At 39.8% G+C, this 19,572-nt stretch overlaps 1 protein-coding gene across 1 annotated transcript in view; it reads right to left on the reverse strand.

Moving 5' to 3' along the window:
- LOC117993538 (ABC transporter G family member 20) overlaps positions 1-19,572 on the reverse strand; it is a 73,826-nt gene that overhangs the window by 38,982 nt on the left and 15,272 nt on the right. The window contains exon 2 of the mRNA XM_034981338.2: positions 2,399-2,559. Within this exon, the coding sequence (XP_034837229.1) occupies positions 2,399-2,514 (116 nt within the window). The 5' untranslated portion in view covers positions 2,515-2,559. The remainder of the gene's footprint in view (positions 1-2,398; positions 2,560-19,572) is intronic.

The following is a 19,572-nucleotide window of genomic DNA, read 5'->3' on the forward strand; positions in this document are numbered from 1 at the left end:
GGGTCTTCTCGGTGACGATGAGTTGATATTTTCCAAAAATAATAATTTTGTAAGTACCTTTACTGTACTTTATATTGACTGGCCATTTGTGTGACTGGCGGGTATTTTTGGAGTACTTGCTTCTTGCCGGTGGCTTATCATACCACTACGACCACTTTTAGGGTTCCGTACCCGAAGGAAAGATAGAAGAAGAAGGACAGCTGATGGACAGCGAAGGCTTAGTAATAGGGCCCCTATTTCTAAGCCTGCACTGTCCATCTGTCCGTCTGTCAGCGGGCTGTATCTCGTGAATCTTAATAGGTACAGAATTGAAACTTTCACAGTATGTGTGTTTCTATTGCCGCTGTAACAACAAATAGGTACTAAAAATTTCAAAAAGACTAAAACGATGGTATGGATTCCATACGAATGATTCCATACCGCCGCTGGATCCAGGCGGCGCAAGACCGTGGCGTGTGGAAGTCCCTACAAGAGACCTATGTCCAGCAGTGGACGTCTATTGGTTGATGATGATGATGATGATGATTCCATACTATCGAATCCTTCGTGTGTGAGTCCGACTCGTACCTACTTGACTGTTTTTAGGGTTCCGTACCTCTAAAGGAAAAACGGAACCCTTATAGGATCACTTTGTTGTCTGTCTGTCTGTCGGTCTGTCAAGAAACCTACAGGGTACTTCCCGTTGACCTAGAATCATGAAATTTGGCAGGTAGGTAGGTCTTGTAACTGACATTAGGGGAAAAATCTGAAAACCGTAAATTTGTGGTTACATCACACAAAATAAATTAAATTGTGAAAAAAAATTAAAATTTTCAATTTTCGAAGTAAGATATCAAGTGGGGTATCATATGAAAGGTCTTCACCTATGCATTGTAAAGCATATTTTTATTTATTTTTAGGCACCATAGTTTTCGTGCAAAATGTTGAAACGTTAGCTCTCTCTATGCGTGTTCTATCGCCTGTATAGTGGGGAGTGCTCTGAAGAGCTTTCTGACCTCATTCCACCCTCTTTTTTCTACAACCGCACCGCGCGCCACCGTAAGGAATTTCACCCTCACCATCTAAGTGTCTGGTGCATTTCGACCGTCCGCTGCGCCAGATCCTTCTTTCCACGCACGTGCAGACTGTGGAACCAACTCCCATCGGCGGTGTTCCCACTAGATTATAACATGGGGTTATTCAAGGGGCGGACCAACAAATTCCTAAAAGGCCGGCAACGCATCGGCGGCTCCTCTGGTGCTGCAAATGTTAATGGGCCGCGGTAATCACTTAACATCAGGTGACCCGCCTGCTCGTTTGCTCGCTATATCTATTTAAAAAAAAAATAAGACTGTAGTACGGAACCCTCGCTGCACGAGCCTGACTCGCACTTGGCCAGTTTTTTGATATAAATCGTTTTAATACTACCACTAAATCAATTCGTTGCGGGAAAATAACCATTGAAATTTCACGATGTAGGTATATTACTGTAATTGGCAGATTTTACACACCTTTGAGAACATTATGAAGAACTCACAGTTGCATGCATGGCATGCATGCAGGTTTCCTCACAATCCACCGTTATAGCAATTGATACTGAATTGCTGAAAAGAGTCCCGGGATTAGTTAGGTTAGGTTAGGATTTTCCGGAATCGATCTCCCGACCTCCCGAATAGAAGGCCGACGTCTTACCTCTAGGCTATCTATCACCAACCAGCTGCTGAGCTAGCGTGGCAGACTATGGACTAAACCCTTTTCATTCTGAGAGGAGACCCGTACTCAGTAGTGGGCTGGCGGTTGACCATGATGATGATGATGATGATTACTGTATTTAAGTTTTTGACGGCCTTCCTGGTGGCGCAGTGGTAAGCGCTGTGGTCATATTAGTGGGAGGTCCCGGGTTCAATTCCTGGCAGGGATTTGGAATTTTATAATTTCTAAATTTCTGGTCTGGTCTGGTGGGAGGCTTCCGCCGTGGCTTGTTACCGTCCTACCGGCAAAGCCTTGCCGCCAAGCGATTTAGCGTTCCGGTACGATGCCGTGTAGAAACCAAAGATGTGGGTTTATTAAAAACTAGATGATGCCCGCGACTTCGTCCGCGTTAATTTAGGTTTTTAAAAATCCCGTGGGAACTCTTTAATTTTCCGGGATAAAACGTAGCCTATGTCCTTCCCCGGGATGTAACCTAACTCTGTACTAAATTTCATCAGAATCGGTTAAACTGTTGGGCCGTGAAAAGCTACCAGACAGACAGACATACCTTTGCATTTATAATATTAGTATGGATACTGGCATACCCCTTCCAGGTTAGCCCGCTTCCATCTTAGACTGCATCATCACTTACCACCAGGTGAGACTGCAGTCAAGGGCTAACTTGTATCTGAATATAAAAAAAACAAAAAAGTATAGATTTACTTACATAATACCCTTTTCAACGGTCATGTCCAAGTACTGAAGGACACATTTATAGTCCTGCTTGTCCTGTTTCCCGTAGTACTTGTAAGCCCGCTTGACCACCACGGCCGGGGCCGCCATCTTGTTAGGTCTGTCACTCACTACGCGCACATTCTTCACTTAATTCTATAACAAAGAAAAAATTGCATTATTTACAAGAATCATTCGGTTCAAAGAGCACAAAATCAATCATCGGGCGCACTGAAAAAAAAAATACCGGTCGAGTCAGGCGCGCGCAACGAGGGTTCCGTACTACAGTCGTTTTTTTTCGACATTTTTTTTTCGATAATTCAAAAACTATTATGCATAAAAATAAATACAAATCTGTTTTAGAATGCACAGGTGAAGACCTTTCAAATGATACCCCACTCGATATAGTTTATCTTACTTCAAAAATTGAAAATACCAATTATTAGTTCATGACCACAATTTAATTTTTTTTGTGTGATGTAACCACAAATTCACGGTTTTCAGATTTTCCCCCGAATGTCTGCTCTAAGACCTACCTACATGCCAAATTTCATGATTCTAGGTCAACGGGAAGTAGGTACCCTATAAGTTTCTTGACAGACAGACAGACAGACCGACAGACAGACAGACAACAAAGTGATCCTATAGGGGGTTTCGTTTTTCCTGTTGAGGTACGGAACTCTAAAAAACCGGTTAAGTGCGAGTCGGACTCGACGACTTCGTCCGCGTGGATTTCAGTTTCAAAAAATCCCGTCGGAACTCTTCGATTTTCCGGGATAAAATTTCCGCGATAAAAAGTAGCCTATGTCGCTCTCCAGGTCTTTAACTATACCTACCTAATACCCATGCAAAAAATCACGTCGATCCGTTGCTCCGTTGCGACGTGATTGAAGGACAAACCAACACACTTTCGCATTCATAATAATATGGGTAGTGATGTTATTTACAGTAATTCTTTGTAAATAATCAGTACCCATATTATAAACTAGCTGATGCCCGCGACTTCGTTCGCTTGGAATTAGGTTTTTAAAAATCCCGTGGGAGCTCTTTGATTTTCCGGGATAAAAAGTAGCCTATTCCACTCTCCGGGTCTTTAACTATACCTATGCAAAAAATCACGTCAATCGGTTGCTCCGTTACGACGTGATTGAAGGACAAACCAACAAACTGTGGCGGTTGCCACAATATAAACTAGATGGCGCTGTTCAATCGATGACGTAGTCCCGAACAAATGTACCGCCGACAGTACTCGCACTAACAGAGTGTTCTGCAATCTGGACTATATATAGAAGTTTCAAGATACAACCGTCGGCCCAGCTGGCGCTACCGAGCACAACCAACCGCTCGGTGGGAGATCTCCCCTTATACGGTCGAGCCTGCACACCGCTCCCGTACAAAACCAATAAACTAACAAACAAACAGACTTTCGCATTTATAATAAGGGTACTGATGTGAAAGTGTGTTTGTTCGTTGGTTTGTTGGTTTGTTGGTTTGTCCGTCAATCACGTCACAACGGAGCAAGGGATTGATGTGATTTTTTGCATGGGTATAGTCAAAGACCTGGAGAGTGACATAGGCTACTTTATATCCCGGAAAACCAAAGAGTTCTCACAGGATTGTTAAAAATCTAAATCCACGCGGACATTTTACCATCAGGTAACCATTTAGTTTTTTCCTTAAAGGCTGATAATATTGAAGCAGAATATTTAAAAAAAAAAAACGGATTTTTTATTGTAATTAATGGCCCCGAAAATTCTCATCTTAAAATTTTTAATCTTCAAACATATCCTAGGATTCGGGCCATTAATTAAAACTAGATTTAATGGTCGTATCATAATGATCACATTTAACATTCATAATTACGAAATTAATGGGCATCGAAAAATTATAGTCTACCATGAAACCATGATACTTGTTGGTGATTTTTTATTAGGGTTCCGTATCCGAAAGATGCCAATGGGACCCTATAGCTAAGACTTCGCTCTCCGTCCGTCCGTCCGTCGTCTGTCTGTCAGCGGGCTGTATTTCATGAACCGTAATAGGTAGAGAGTTGAAATTTTCACAGAATGTGTATTTCTATTGTCGCTATAACAACAAATCACTACCCCAGACCCCTATTATAAATGCGAAAGTGTGTTTGTTTGTTGGTTTATTGGTTTGTTAGTTTGTTGGTTTATTAGTTTGTTGGTTTTTTGGGTTGTCCTACAATCACGTCGCAACGGAGCAACGGATCGACGCTACCCCTGGCTATTATAAATGCGAAAGTGTGTTTGTTTGTTGGTTTATTGGTTTGTTAGTTTGTTGGTTTATTAGTTTGTTGGTTTTTTGGGTTGTCCTACAATCACGTCGCAACGGAGCAACGGATCGACGCTACCCCTGGCTATTATAAATGCGAAAGTGTGTTTGTTTGTTGGTTTATTGGTTTGTTAGTTTGTTGGTTTATTAGTTTGTTGGTTTTTTTGGGTTGTCCTACAATCACGTCGCAACGGAGCAACGGATCGACGCTACCCCTGGCTATTATAAATGCGAAAGTGTGTTAGTTTGTTGGTTTATTGGTTTGTTAGTTTGTTGGTTTATTAGTTTGTTGGTTTTTTTGGGTTGTCCTACAATCACGTCGCAACGGAGCAACGGATCGACGCTACCCCTGGCTATTATAAATGCGAAAGTGTGTTAGTTTGTTGGTTTATTGGTTTGTTAGTTTGTTGGTTTATTAGTTTGTTGGTTTTTTTTGGGTTGTCCTACAATCACGTCGCAACGGAGCAACGGATCGACGCTACCCGTGGCTATTATAAATGCGAAAGTGTGTTTGTTTGTTGGTTTATTGGTTTGTTAGTTTGTTGGTTTATTAGTTTGTTGGTTTTTTTGGGTTGTCCTACAATCACGTCGCAACGGAGCAACGGATCGACGCTACCCGTGGCTATTATAAATGCGAAAGTGTGTTTGTTTGTTGGTTTATTGGTTTGTTAGTTTGTTGGTTTATTAGTTTGTTGGTTTTTTTGGGTTGTCCTACAATCACGTCGCAACGGAGCAACGGATCGACGCTACCCCTGGCTATTATAAATGCGAAAGTGTGTTTGTTTGTTGGTTTATTGGTTTGTTAGTTTGTTGGTTTATTAGTTTGTTGGTTTTTTTTGGGTTGTCCTACAATCACGTCGCAACGGAGCAACGGATCGACGCTACCCCTGGCTATTATAAATGCGAAAGTGTGTTAGTTTGTTGGTTTATTGGTTTGTTAGTTTGTTGGTTTATTAGTTTGTTGGTTTTTTGGGTTGTCCTACAATCACGTCGCAACGGAGCAACGGATCGACGCGACGCTACCCCTGGCTATTATAAATGCGAAAGTGTGTTTGTTTGTTGGTTTATTGGTTTGTTAGTTTGTTGGTTTATTAGTTTGTTGGTTTTTTGGGTTGTCCTACAATCACGTCGCAACGGAGCAACGGATCGACGCTACCCCTGGCTATTATAAATGCGAAAGTGTGTTTGTTTGTTGGTTTATTGGTTTGTTAGTTTGTTGGTTTATTAGTTTGTTGGTTTTTTGGGTTGTCCTACAATCACGTCGCAACGGAGCAACGGATCGACGCTACCCCTGGCTATTATAAATGCGAAAGTGTGTTTGTTTGTTGGTTTATTGGTTTGTTAGTTTGTTGGTTTATTAGTTTGTTGGTTTTTTTTGGGTTGTCCTACAATCACGTCGCAACGGAGCAACGGATCGACGCTACCCCTGGCTATTATAAATGCGAAAGTGTGTTTGTTTGTTGGTTTATTGGTTTGTTAGTTTGTTGGTTTATTAGTTTGTTGGTTTTTTTGGGTTGTCCTACAATCACGTCGCAACGGAGCAACGGATCGACGCTACCCCTGGCTATTATAAATGCGAAAGTGTGTTTGTTTGTTGGTTTATTGGTTTGTTAGTTTGTTGGTTTATTAGTTTGTTGGTTTGTTGGTTTATTAGTTTGTTGGTTTTTTGGGTTGTCCTACAATCACGTCGCAACGGAGCAACGGATCGACGCTACCCGTGGCTATTATAAATGCGAAAGTGTGTTTGTTTGTTGGTTTATTGGTTTGTTAGTTTGTTGGTTTATTAGTTTGTTGGTTTTTTGGGTTGTCCTACAATCACGTCGCAACGGAGCAACGGATCGACGCTACCCCTGGCTATTATAAATGCGAAAGTGTGTTTGTTTGTTGGTTTATTGGTTTGTTAGTTTGTTGGTTTATTAGTTTGTTGGTTTTTTTTGGGTTGTCCTACAATCACGTCGCAACGGAGCAACGGATCGACGCTACCCCTGGCTATTATAAATGCGAAAGTGTGTTAGTTTGTTGGTTTATTGGTTTGTTAGTTTGTTGGTTTATTAGTTTGTTGGTTTTTTTGGGTTGTCCTACAATCACGTCGCAACGGAGCAACGGATCGACGCTACCCGTGGCTATTATAAATGCGAAAGTGTGTTTGTTTGTTGGTTTATTGGTTTGTTAGTTTGTTGGTTTATTAGTTTGTTGGTTTTTTTGGGTTGTCCTACAATCACGTCGCAACGGAGCAACGGATCGACGCTACCCGTGGCTATTATAAATGCGAAAGTGTGTTTGTTTGTTGGTTTATTGGTTTGTTAGTTTGTTGGTTTATTAGTTTGTTGGTTTTTTTGGGTTGTCCTACAATCACGTCGCAACGGAGCAACGGATCGACGCTACCCCTGGCTATTATAAATGCGAAAGTGTGTTTGTTTGTTGGTTTATTGGTTTGTTAGTTTGTTGGTTTATTAGTTTGTTGGTTTTTTTGGGTTGTCCTACAATCACGTCGCAACGGAGCAACGGATCGACGCTACCCCTGGCTATTATAAATGCGAAAGTGTGTTAGTTTGTTGGTTTATTGGTTTGTTAGTTTGTTGGTTTATTAGTTTGTTGGTTTTTTGGGTTGTCCTACAATCACGTCGCAACGGAGCAACGGATCGACGCGACGCTACCCCTGGCTATTATAAATGCGAAAGTGTGTTTGTTTGTTGGTTTATTGGTTTGTTAGTTTGTTGGTTTATTAGTTTGTTGGTTTTTTGGGTTGTCCTACAATCACGTCGCAACGGAGCAACGGATCGACGCTACCCCTGGCTATTATAAATGCGAAAGTGTGTTTGTTTGTTGGTTTATTGGTTTGTTAGTTTGTTGGTTTATTAGTTTGTTGGTTTTTTGGGTTGTCCTACAATCACGTCGCAACGGAGCAACGGATCGACGCTACCCCTGGCTATTATAAATGCGAAAGTGTGTTTGTTTGTTGGTTTATTGGTTTGTTAGTTTGTTGGTTTATTAGTTTGTTGGTTTTTTTGGGTTGTCCTACAATCACGTCGCAACGGAGCAACGGATCGACGCTACCCCTGGCTATTATAAATGCGAAAGTGTGTTTGTTTGTTGGTTTATTGGTTTGTTAGTTTGTTGGTTTATTAGTTTGTTGGTTTTTTTGGGTTGTCCTACAATCACGTCGCAACGGAGCAACGGATCGACGCTACCCCTGGCTATTATAAATGCGAAAGTGTGTTTGTTTGTTGGTTTATTGGTTTGTTAGTTTGTTGGTTTATTAGTTTGTTGGTTTGTTGGTTTATTAGTTTGTTGGTTTTTTGGGTTGTCCTACAATCACGTCGCAACGGAGCAACGGATTGACGCTACCCGTGGCTATTATAAATGCGAAAGTGTGTTTGTTTGTTGGTTTATTGGTTTGTTAGTTTGTTGGTTTATTAGTTTGTTGGTTTTTTGGGTTGTCCTACAATCACGTCGCAACGGAGCAACGGATCGACGCTACCCCTGGCTATTATAAATGCGAAAGTGTGTTTGTTTGTTGGTTTATTGGTTTGTTAGTTTGTTGGTTTATTAGTTTGTTGGTTTTTTTTGGGTTGTCCTACAATCACGTCGCAACGGAGCAACGGATCGACGCTACCCCTGGCTATTATAAATGCGAAAGTGTGTTCGTTTGTTGGTTTATTGGTTTGTTAGTTTGTTGGTTTATTAGTTTGTTGGTTTTTTTGGGTTGTCCTACAATCACGTCGCAACGGAGCAACGGATCGACGCTACCCCTGGCTATTATAAATGCGAAAGTGTGTTTGTTTGTTGGTTTATTGGTTTGTTAGTTTGTTGGTTTATTAGTTTGTTGGTTTTTTTGGGTTGTCCTACAATCACGTCGCAACGGAGCAACGGATCGACGCTACCCCTGGCTATTATAAATGCGAAAGTGTGTTTGTTTGTTGGTTTATTGGTTTGTTAGTTTGTTGGTTTATTAGTTTGTTGGTTTGTTGGTTTATTAGTTTGTTGGTTTTTTGGGTTGTCCTACAATCACGTCGCAACGGAGCAACGGATCGACGCTACCCCTGGCTATTATAAATGCGAAAGTGTGTTTGTTTGTTGGTTTATTGGTTTGTTAGTTTGTTGGTTTATTAGTTTGTTGGTTTTTTGGGTTGTCCTACAATCACGTCGCAACGGAGCAACGGATCGACGCTACCCCTGGCTATTATAAATGCGAAAGTGTGTTTGTTTGTTGGTTTATTGGTTTGTTAGTTTGTTGGTTTATTAGTTTGTTGGTTTTTTTGGGTTGTCCTACAATCACGTCGCAACGGAGCAACGGATCGACGCTACCCCTGGCTATTATAAATGCGAAAGTGTGTTTGTTTGTTGGTTTATTGGTTTGTTAGTTTGTTGGTTTATTAGTTTGTTGGTTTTTTTGGGTTGTCCTACAATCACGTCGCAACGGAGCAACGGATCGACGCTACCCCTGGCTATTATAAATGCGAAAGTGTGTTTGTTTGTTGGTTTATTGGTTTGTTAGTTTGTTGGTTTATTAGTTTGTTGGTTTTTTGGTTTATTGGTTTGTTAGTTTGTTGGTTTATTGGTTTTTTGGTTTGTTGGTTTGTCCTTCAATCACGTCGCAATGGAGCAACGGCTCGACGTGACTTTTTGCATGGGTATAGTTTAAGACCTGGGGAGTAGTGACATAGGCTACTTTTTATTCCGGAAAATCAAAGAGTTCCCACGGGATTTTTATAAACCTAAACCCACGCGTACGAAGTCGCAGGCTTCAGCTAGTAGGTACTTAATAAGAATTTCAAAATAAGTGCTATGAAAATCAAAAAGTGTTATTTCTTGTACAGAACCCTTCGTGTGCAAGTCCAACTCACGCTTGACCGATTTTTCAATTTTTATGAATCTCTGTCATTAAGATTGTGCCATAGCCTTGATATCCGTATAATTTTGATCTTTGTATTTCTCACAATCATTCTAAAAACTAAAAAAAAACTTATAATTATTTGTTTAAGCTCGTTAAGCAACGCTTACCCAAGTCGGTGAACGGATGGGTGACCTAGCTTTCGAGGTCCTATATTTAGTAATACGTTCCATCTAGTCTAGCTGGTTCTTCTCGGTCGGAAAGGCATTGCAAACCAGTGGTAGATGCATTTAATGCATTTCACGATTTTGTAAAAGTTTCATCATCATGATCAACCCATGCACAGAGGTTCCCTTTATATCTACTTATGTGGACAAGGATTTCTTGAAGTTCCCACGGGATAGGGAATAAAGAAAATATATTTTCGCTGAGTGAAGCCAGGGGCAGTCGTTATATTTTTTTAATATTTCGTATATCCAATAGTTGCTTTTAGAGTTCCGTGTCTCAAAAGGAAAAAGGAACCATTATAGGATCACTTGGTTGTCTGTATGTCTATCCCTGTTTGTATGTCTGTCTGTCTTTCTGTCTGTCTGTCCGTCTGTCGTCTCTGTCAAGAAAATCTATAGGGTACCTCCTATCCCGTTGACCTAGAATCATGAAATTTGGTAGGTAGGTAGGTCTTATAGCACAAATAAAGGAAAAAATCCAAAAATGGTGAATTTTTATGGTTACACTAGCTGATGCCCGCAACTTCGTTTGCGTGGAATTAGGTTTTTTAAAAATCCCGTGGGAACTCTTTCATTTTCCGGGATAAAAAGTAGCCTATGTCACTCTGCAGGTCTTTACTTATCTATACCCATGCAAATCCGTTGCACCGTTGCGACGTGATTGAAGGACAAACCAACAAACAAACACACTTTCGCATTTATAATAAGGGTACTGATCACAAAAAAAATTAAAATGTGTTCATGAACAAAAAATTAGTATATTCAACTTTCAAAGTAAGACAACTATACCAAGTGGGGTATCATAAATGAAAGGGCCTAGGCGGTTTTTATTTATTTTTACGCATATAATAGTTTTTAATTTATCGTGCAAAATGTCGAAAAAATACGACTGTAGTACGGAACCCTCAGTGCGCAAGTCTGACTCGCACCTGGCGGTTTTTTTACGGTTACAGTACAGAGCTCAACAACGCCCCTAAATTGTCTGTGGAAAATTAGAAAATCGCTAGTTTAGTTTATGGGTAATGAATCATATTGAAGAATTCCATTCCAAATAGATCTCTGTGCAAAATCTATGGAAAGAGGTCGAGTCAATATAAAAGCTGTTTGTCTGTCTGTCCCACAAAACTCTTTCCGTACCCACACAAGCAAGAACTGTACAGAGACGGATTTATCTGGGTGAGTTAAATTATGCGGTTGTCCAATGTGTTATAGTTTGTTACTCAACTTTTATTATTATTATTATCTGGATATATCTACTCTCACGCCCGTGTACAAGATAAATATATATAACAGCCAAAAGAAATATAATATAATTACATACATAAAAATAAATAAACCTACATAAACATTACATACATACGTATTGGTACCGGGCGGAGGATTACACCCCGGCAGGGGAGACCAAACGGCCGGGGGTCAGGGCGACAGGTGAAGAAATCGGCGGACTATCCTAGCCGAGTCCAGCAAGACCGCTTTTTGCATCCTGGCTGCGAGCGAACTGCCACGGAACCCCAGTCGCCTCAGATGTTGAGCGAGGCTGACTGGGATCAACCCATTCGCAGATATGCAGATTATTATCATATTATTATTTATTTATTTATTATTTAATTAGAACGGCCATAAAGCCCAATTACACTAATTAAACTATGAGTACTAACTAACATAAACATACTTACAAAAACTGTTAAAATTATAAATTTTAAAAAGCAAAATTATAAATTTTCACAAAAGTACTGGACGGATCGAGCTGAAATTTGGCATTCAGATAGCTATTATGACGTGGGCATGCGCTAAGAAAGAATTTTTGAAAATTCAACCCCTAAGCGGGTGAAATAGGGGTTTAAAGTTTGTGTAGTCCACGCGGACGAAGTCCCGAGTATAAGCTAGTATTAATAAAAGCTTGTCTTACAGCCGTACTCAGAGTCGCTTAATCGTTACTTAAGTTTAGTTAAAACGAGACAGAGCTATATTTTTCACATAAATCTGTCTCGTTTTAACTCAATCTTAAGTAACGATTAGCGACTCTGAGTACGACGGTAACTCTTATTAAATAGATTGAATAAATTAATGGAGCCATCATTGGCAAACATGTGTCGGCAACAGTGGACAACGGTCCCTGACGCAATAGTTACGTGCTGTCGGATGACCGGAACAGTTACGTCACAACACAGCCGAGCCAGCAAGTGGCAAACGACCTTCTTACGCGACCTCAGCGTGTTATAAACATTCTATTTCTCCATTATTAAACTAGCGATTTCGTCCGCTACACAAATTTCACACCCCTATTTCACCCCTTTAGGAAAAATCTATTAATAATTAAATTAAATTAATGTCTGTCTGTCTGTCGGTCGGTCAAGAAACCTACAGGGTACTTTCCGTTGACCTAGAATCATGAAATTTGGCAGATAGGTAGGTCTTATAGCTGGATTTAGGGGAAAAATCTGAAAACCGTGAATTTGTGGTCACATCACACAAAAAAAATTGTGGTCATAAACTAAAAATTGTATTTTCAATTTTCGAAGTAAGATAACTATATCAAGTGGGGTATCATGTGAAAGGTCTTCACCTGTGCATTCTAAAACAGATTTTTATTTATTTTTATGCATAATAGTTTTTGAATTATCGTGCAAAATGACGAAAAAATACGACTGTAGTACAGAACCCTCATTTCCCCATGTGACTCGCATTTGGCCGGTTTTTGTACGTGGATATGTTTGAACTTTAAACGCCTAGTTAATTAGATGTTATTTATTAAGGTAGGTAAATGACATTTCAAGAATGTGTTAACTTAATTAATTCCGGCAAGATTCCGGCATTTATAGTTTATACAGCCCTTGAACGGTGTGAACTGTGAATATATTAATCTTTAATCTTCTTTAAATATATAAAAGGAAAAGGTGACTGACTGACTGACTGATCTATCAACGCACAGCTCAAACTACTGGACGGATCGGGCTGAAAGGAGATTGCCCATTTTCTTAGGAGCTTTGGCCCCCCTAACATAATTGTTATGTCACCATAGATTTAATTTTATTTTGTAGACAAATAATTACCTTTTAATATTCTGCAAACGATTTCCATTTATTCACCCTGGTTATAAAGAAATTATATTTTTATATATTTTTTTTATGTTGCTGACATTAAGGTATATTTAATTAATACTTTTTCAAAATAAATGGATGTTTGATTCTTACTGTAATTGTGGATATTTTCAATGATAGGGTGAAAGAAAAGTCGTAATAAAACATTATAATCGTACAAAATAACACATTTTTTAAAAAATAATTTAAGTTTTGACAAGACGCCACAAGAGAGGGTCCGTTCACGGGCGATCTCCTTTGCCATGCAGATAGCTATTACGACGTAAGCATCCGCTAAGAAAGGATTTTTGAAAATTCAACCCCTAAGGGGGTGAAATAGGGGTTTGAAATTTATGTAGTCCACGCGGACGAAGTCGCGAGCATAAGCTAGTGGAATTATAATAGTTTTTAGGGTTCCGTGGCCGAAGGGTGCCAACAGGACCCTATTCCGCCTCCGCTGTCCGTCCGTCCGTCTGTTTGTCAGCGGGCTGTATCTCGTGAACAGTAGGTAGAGTTGAATTTTTTTACAGAATGTGTATTTCTATTGCCATATACAAATATTATTATGCTAACAATTTAAAAGAGTCTGTCGGCGATGTCCGTCGCATATTAATTGGATTCTCAATCATTTTCATTTCATTTAATTTCATTTCATTGACACAATATGCCAAATCGAATGTGCTATGTCGTCGATAGAGATAGGCATTATTGCTATTTTTAAATAATTTTCATTTGAGGAATTTTTTCAAAATGATTTTCACGGAAAATGATTGTTCAATTGTCGCGTTTCCAAATTGCAATCATTTGCTACAATAATTATTTTAGTAGGAATTATAATCAAGATTTATAGCGCTGATATAGACAATATTTAACAGTACTTAGAAAAAAAAATTTTGCAAATCGGTCCAGAAAGAAACCTCGAAAAAATCGGTGAACATACATTTAAAAAAAACGGACCGAATTGAGAACCACCTCCTTTTTGGAAGTCGGTTTAAAAAAGAAAAGTCTAGCACTGATATTTCACAGCTGTGGTTATTTTTTTTTAAATTCTAACACAAAGCGATGCGAGTGTTTTTGTTCGCACACTCTTTAGCGTATAATTATCTCAGGTTGATAGACACGCGCTAAAAAACAAGAAATCGCGATTAAACGCAATAATTTTCTAACTTTTTTTTTTTTTAATTTTCTAACTTGAGATTTTACTTCATAGTTTTTCTCAGGCTAAGTAAAGTAGGTATAGTGCCCGACAAGTTGCGATGGCAATCGATGAGGGAAGGCACACCCGCACTACCCCCGCATTACCCCCATGCTAACCCGGTGCGGGCGACCGTGGCGTCGTCCCTCCGCCTTATACCCCGCTTGTCATTTCGACCTGTCCTGTGGCCCTACCGCGGTAGTTTGACAGCTACACTTGTCACGATCGCAATCATCTCTGATTGGTTAATGCTCGCTCACTATTGGCCACAATGCATTGTTGCAACAAGAATCGCACAAATTCAGCCAATCAGAACAATTGAGATTGTAATAATGATTGATGCAGGTTTTAGACAATCGCCCTACCGGACTATAACTGATGTTGACTATGACTTTTCACATAATTTTTCACATGCTACCTGTGAAATGGTTAAAACGTTTGCTCGTCAGTCGTCACTCGTCAATAATGTCGGTTAATAAGGCAGTGTGACGTGAGTTGACTCCGGCGTCACATGGCCGCTGTAAAAGGCGCGAGGAAACAACAATTACATATTGGCACAGTGCATTCAAATTTTATTACTGACGTATGAAAGATTCTGGTACATTCTATGTAATTCTATAAGCAGAATCAACGCTACGATACAATACGGTATTTGTCTATGTCAAAAATTAATTATTTCTCAGTAATTATTAAATAGAGGGTCTTCCAAAATACGTAAAATCAACGCCCTTTGTTAGTTTTAAGTGTAAGCACAATTTTAAAATATGATTAAACTAAACATTTACGTCAAATCATTGTGACATGCCAATATTTCATGAAAACTCGCATACTAAGCGCGTGCTTTGACGCTTCCTCAGTTCTAGAGAGGAGGTTCTTTCAGAGGAGACTCTTAGAAGAACGAGAGCAACTGACGTGGCTCAACAGGTTACAAAATATACTTACTATGGTGCCCTTAAACCACGAAATCCACTTGAAAGACCCCCACTAGGTGGACAGACAACAACAAACGAGTCGCAGGACGACTGGATTCAGGATATACAAGACCGTGGTGTGTGAAAGTCCCTACAAGAGACCTATTATAATAATAGTTACCTACATTGTTGACGTCTAGATTGTATGCGAGTAGAAAGGAATGCGCGTTCTCTTGTGTAAGAACAGGAGGACTTTCGACTGCGTTCCAAATTCGAGTACTTATTGTTCCAAGTGGCAGCTGCGAGATTTTCTTAACAGCTGCCAGCCAGCCAAATGCCATCGGCGAGATGATGGTAGAGGTTGCATGCCTCTACACTATGTCCAACAGTAGACTTTATCGGCTGATAATGATGATGAAACTATAAAGCATTCGAAAATCATTATTGCCGAGAAATGCCAGATAATATTCGGCATGTTATTCCTGTACTTTGAATCATCATCATCATGATCAACCCATCGCCGGCTCACTACAAAGCACGGGTCGCCCTTCAGAGTGAAAAGGGTTTTGGCCATAGTCTACCACGCTGGCCAAGTGCGGATTGGCAGACTTCACACATCTTTGAGAACATTATGTAGAACTCTCAGGCATGCAGGTTTCCTCATGATGTTTTCCTTTACCATTAAAGCAAGTGATATTTTAATTACTTAAAAACGCACATAACTCCGAAAAGATAGAGGTGCGTGCCCGGGATCGAACCCCTGACCTACGATTGCAAGGCGGACGTCCTAACCACTAGGCTACCATAGCATGTTGATGAAACCACGAAATCAGTCTAAAATCATTATTGCTGAGAAATGCCAGACACAAGATAATATTAGGCATCTTATAGGTACCTGTACTTTGAATGATTTGGTAATATTGGTTATAAATTGAAAGTGCAAATTGTGCGTAAGCATACGCACAAGGTGTTACCGCCAATCAGAGAGGAAAAGTGATTTTCTAGCGACGGATCCGATACGATTATTTTATCGGGTTCCACAAAAAATTGACAGATGTTCAAAACCGGTTCCTTCCAAATCTTTATTTAGGAGATAGGAGATACTAAATTAACTATTAAAAACTGTATTATCTATATATCTAAATATACCGCCGAGTTTCTTGCTGGTTCTTCTTGGTAGGAAAGGCATTCCGAACCAGTGGTAGATGCATCCGACTATTCGAAAGTAGGTACTTGTAAAAGTTTATTTGAATAAAAAATATTTTTATTTTATATAAAAGGAAAAGGTGACTGACTGACTGACTGACTGATCTATCAACGTACAGCTCAAACTACTTGCCGGATCGGGCTAAAATTTGGCAAGCAGGTAGCTATTATGACGTAGGCATCCGCTAAGAAAGGATTTTTGATAATTCAACCCCTAAGGGGGTGAAATAGGGGTTAGAAAATTCTGTAGTCCACGCGGACGAAGTCGCGAGCATAAGCTAGTTATTAGATAAAGAAGAAGAATCGCTTTATTTCAGGCTGTGATGTTTTGAAAAAAAGTACTTTTTCAACTATTTGAATCATAATATCAGCTAAGAAACTGTGAATCTTAGGAGAAAAAAGTAAAGTCAATTTTTATAGATGATTGCATGATCTACAATTTGGTTCAACCAATTTTTATGATAAAACTTACCGATTGTCTGAAAAACGCAAAAACCCACATTTGTGAACTTTGATCTTGATTTTTTATCTCTATGCGAATTATTGTAACCCTCGCGCCTCAGGGTGATTACGTAAAACGTTGCAGTAGCGACAGCAACGCGCCAGCAGTAGAAATGCGACAGCTCATTTGCTGTCTCTCCTCTTCTTCTTCTTTTATTTTGCTTTGTGGCTATTGCTGTCTCTCTGTAGCCGCTGTTACGTGTGACGTTTGACAGCAATGATCGCGAGATTAACGCTTGTCGCGAGCCTGTCGCGAGATACGTAATCACCCCGCTTGAATGTTTAATTTGACTAAGCTAGTCCCCTAGTAGTGAACTAGTCTCCGTCTAGTTCACTTTGACAGTGTCGTATAGTACAAAAGTCACTTTCTCACCGTTATCCGCATAAGAGAAAGAAATGAGGTCATTGTGCCATATGTCGTCGGCCGCCCAGCTGACTTTATGTTATGAGTTTTTTTTTTTTTTTTTAGCCATGTTAAATGACTAATATTCCCCTTTTCCTCTCCATTTAAGCGTCAGGCTTGTGCTAGGAGTAGGTACGACAATAGTGCAACGGGCGGGGTTTGAACCGTCGACCTTTTGGTTTTCAGTCCACTCCTATACCGGTTGAGCTATTGAGGCTCTAATATAATAGAGAATTGTTTACTTAATAAGTGGTTAGTAGGCAATAAATAATATTCCCCTTTTTAACCGACTTCCAAAAAGGAGGGGGTTCTCAATTAAGCCCGTTTTTTATTCGACTTTTTTTTTCGACGATTTTTTCCAGGTTTCTGGACCGATTTGCAAAACTTTTTTTTAATCAGCAGAGGATGTTAAGGTGGTGGTCCCATTTAACTTTCTGGATCCAACTCCTCAATCCTGATGCTGCAGAGTTACTGCCCGCCTGAGTTATCAAGATTCAGGAAGTGTTCATAGTGACTTAGTGTTGTAGGTACCAAGAAACGACTTCATGCTTGAATTTCAAGTCTCAACTCCTCAACCCTGATGATGTAGAGTACAGAACTCCTAAACTATAGTGATCCAGGAACTGCGGATGATGCAATATTTTTTTGGTGCCAAGCATAGACTACACCATTGAACTTCGGATCCCAACTCCTCAATGCTGATGCTGCAAGGTACTGAACTCCTAAGCCGTGGGGATTCGGGAATTTCTGATGGTGAATTGATATTTTAGGTATCAAGCAATGACTACTTACACTAAAAAGCTAAAAAAAAAAACCGACTTCCAAAACCACTACAAAGTAGAAACAAAAGTTATTTTTTACTTTATAGTGGTTTTGGCAGTCGGTTTTTTTAATAATTTTACACAATTTAACAAATATTAAACCCATATACCCCTTTGGTTCACGGCATTGTACTGGAAATCAAATTGCTTGGCGGCACAGTAAATTCATACTAAGTAATATTATAAATGCGAAAGTGTGTCCGTCTGTCTGCTAGCTATTCACGGCCCATCCGTTAAACCGATTTCAATGAAATTTGGTACAGAGATAGCTTGCATCCCGGGGAAGGACATAGGCTACTTTCATCCCGGAAAATTAAAGAGTTCCCAAGGGATTTTTAAAAACTTAAATCCACGCAGACTAAGTCGCGGACATCTTCTAGTGCTAAATAAAACGCACATAGCTCCGAAAACTTAGAGATGCCTGCCCGGGATCGAACTCTGACCTTCTGTAGGAGGCCGATGTCTTAATTCCACTAGGTTATCACTTATCACCGCTCTAAATACTAATTTAATTAATGATATATTTTATAAGTTAATTTTGTTCATAAAGTCCTCGACCTTGCCGCAATGGTTGTGACAAATTAATGATCTATTAGGGTTCCGTACCTGAAAGTGCCAACAGGACCCTATCACTAAGCCTGCGCTGTCCATCCGCCAGTCTGTCTGTCTGACAGTGGGTTGTATCTCATGAACCGTACCTAAAAGGTAGAGAGTTGAATTTTTCTGAGAATATTATGAATTTCTATTGCCGCTAAAACAACAAATAATAAAAATTTCACAATGGTCACCATGAAAATTAAAAAAACAAAAAGTATTTTGTTCCGTTTGCCGTGGAGACCCTGGGGCCATGGAATCTTAGTGCTTAAACATTTTTACGAGACATTTCACCGCGATTAATAGCCTCATCTGGTGACAGAAGGGCTGGCTGATTCTTTGCGCAACGGATCAGCCTGGCTGTCCAGCGCGGAAATGCAGCCAGTATTCTTGGCACCATTTCACGCGGGCATGATTTGTATAGTAATAACATAAGGCTAGGCTTTAAGTTTTATTGTAATTTTTTTAAGTGTTATTTCTTGTACGATAGTACGGAACCCTTCGTGTGCGAGTCCAGCTCGCACTTGACTGATTTTTTTAATATTGATCACAATATTACACAAGGTGAACGCAAGAATTTGATACCTAACAACCTTGCGTAAAAATAACAATATTAACCTCAAAAACAAGTAAAGTCCAGGTGACATAATTACTGCCTGCTTCCGTACTATTTAAATAAGATTATTGAGAAAATAGGAAACCACAATATTCAGGAAATCAAAATATTTAACGTTTTAAGCCTGTAACACACGCTTCTAGAAATTTTAGAAACGTACTTCGTGTTGTCGACTCCAGTCGACTAGTACCGGATGCGTTCTATACGGTAGGGAATGGAGATTGACACCGTCGCGTCTCTCAAAAATACAGAACCATGCTGCGGCGTCCCACGGCATGCATTCGCATTCCAGTGCATTTTCACATCGGTTTCATGCGGTTATCTACTGCAGCATGCGAATGCATACGATTCCACGCGATTCGATGCGACGCGTTTGATGTGAATCGTACTTACCTACTCGTAAGTATACTCTCGGTTACAAAGGCTACTCTTTTTTACAAAGGCTAAAATTTCAACTCTTTACCTATTAGTACGGTTCACGAGACA

This window comes from Maniola hyperantus, chromosome 24, assembly GCF_902806685.2.
Source record: "Maniola hyperantus chromosome 24, iAphHyp1.2, whole genome shotgun sequence".
Taxonomy (NCBI): Eukaryota; Metazoa; Arthropoda; class Insecta; order Lepidoptera; family Nymphalidae; genus Maniola; species Maniola hyperantus.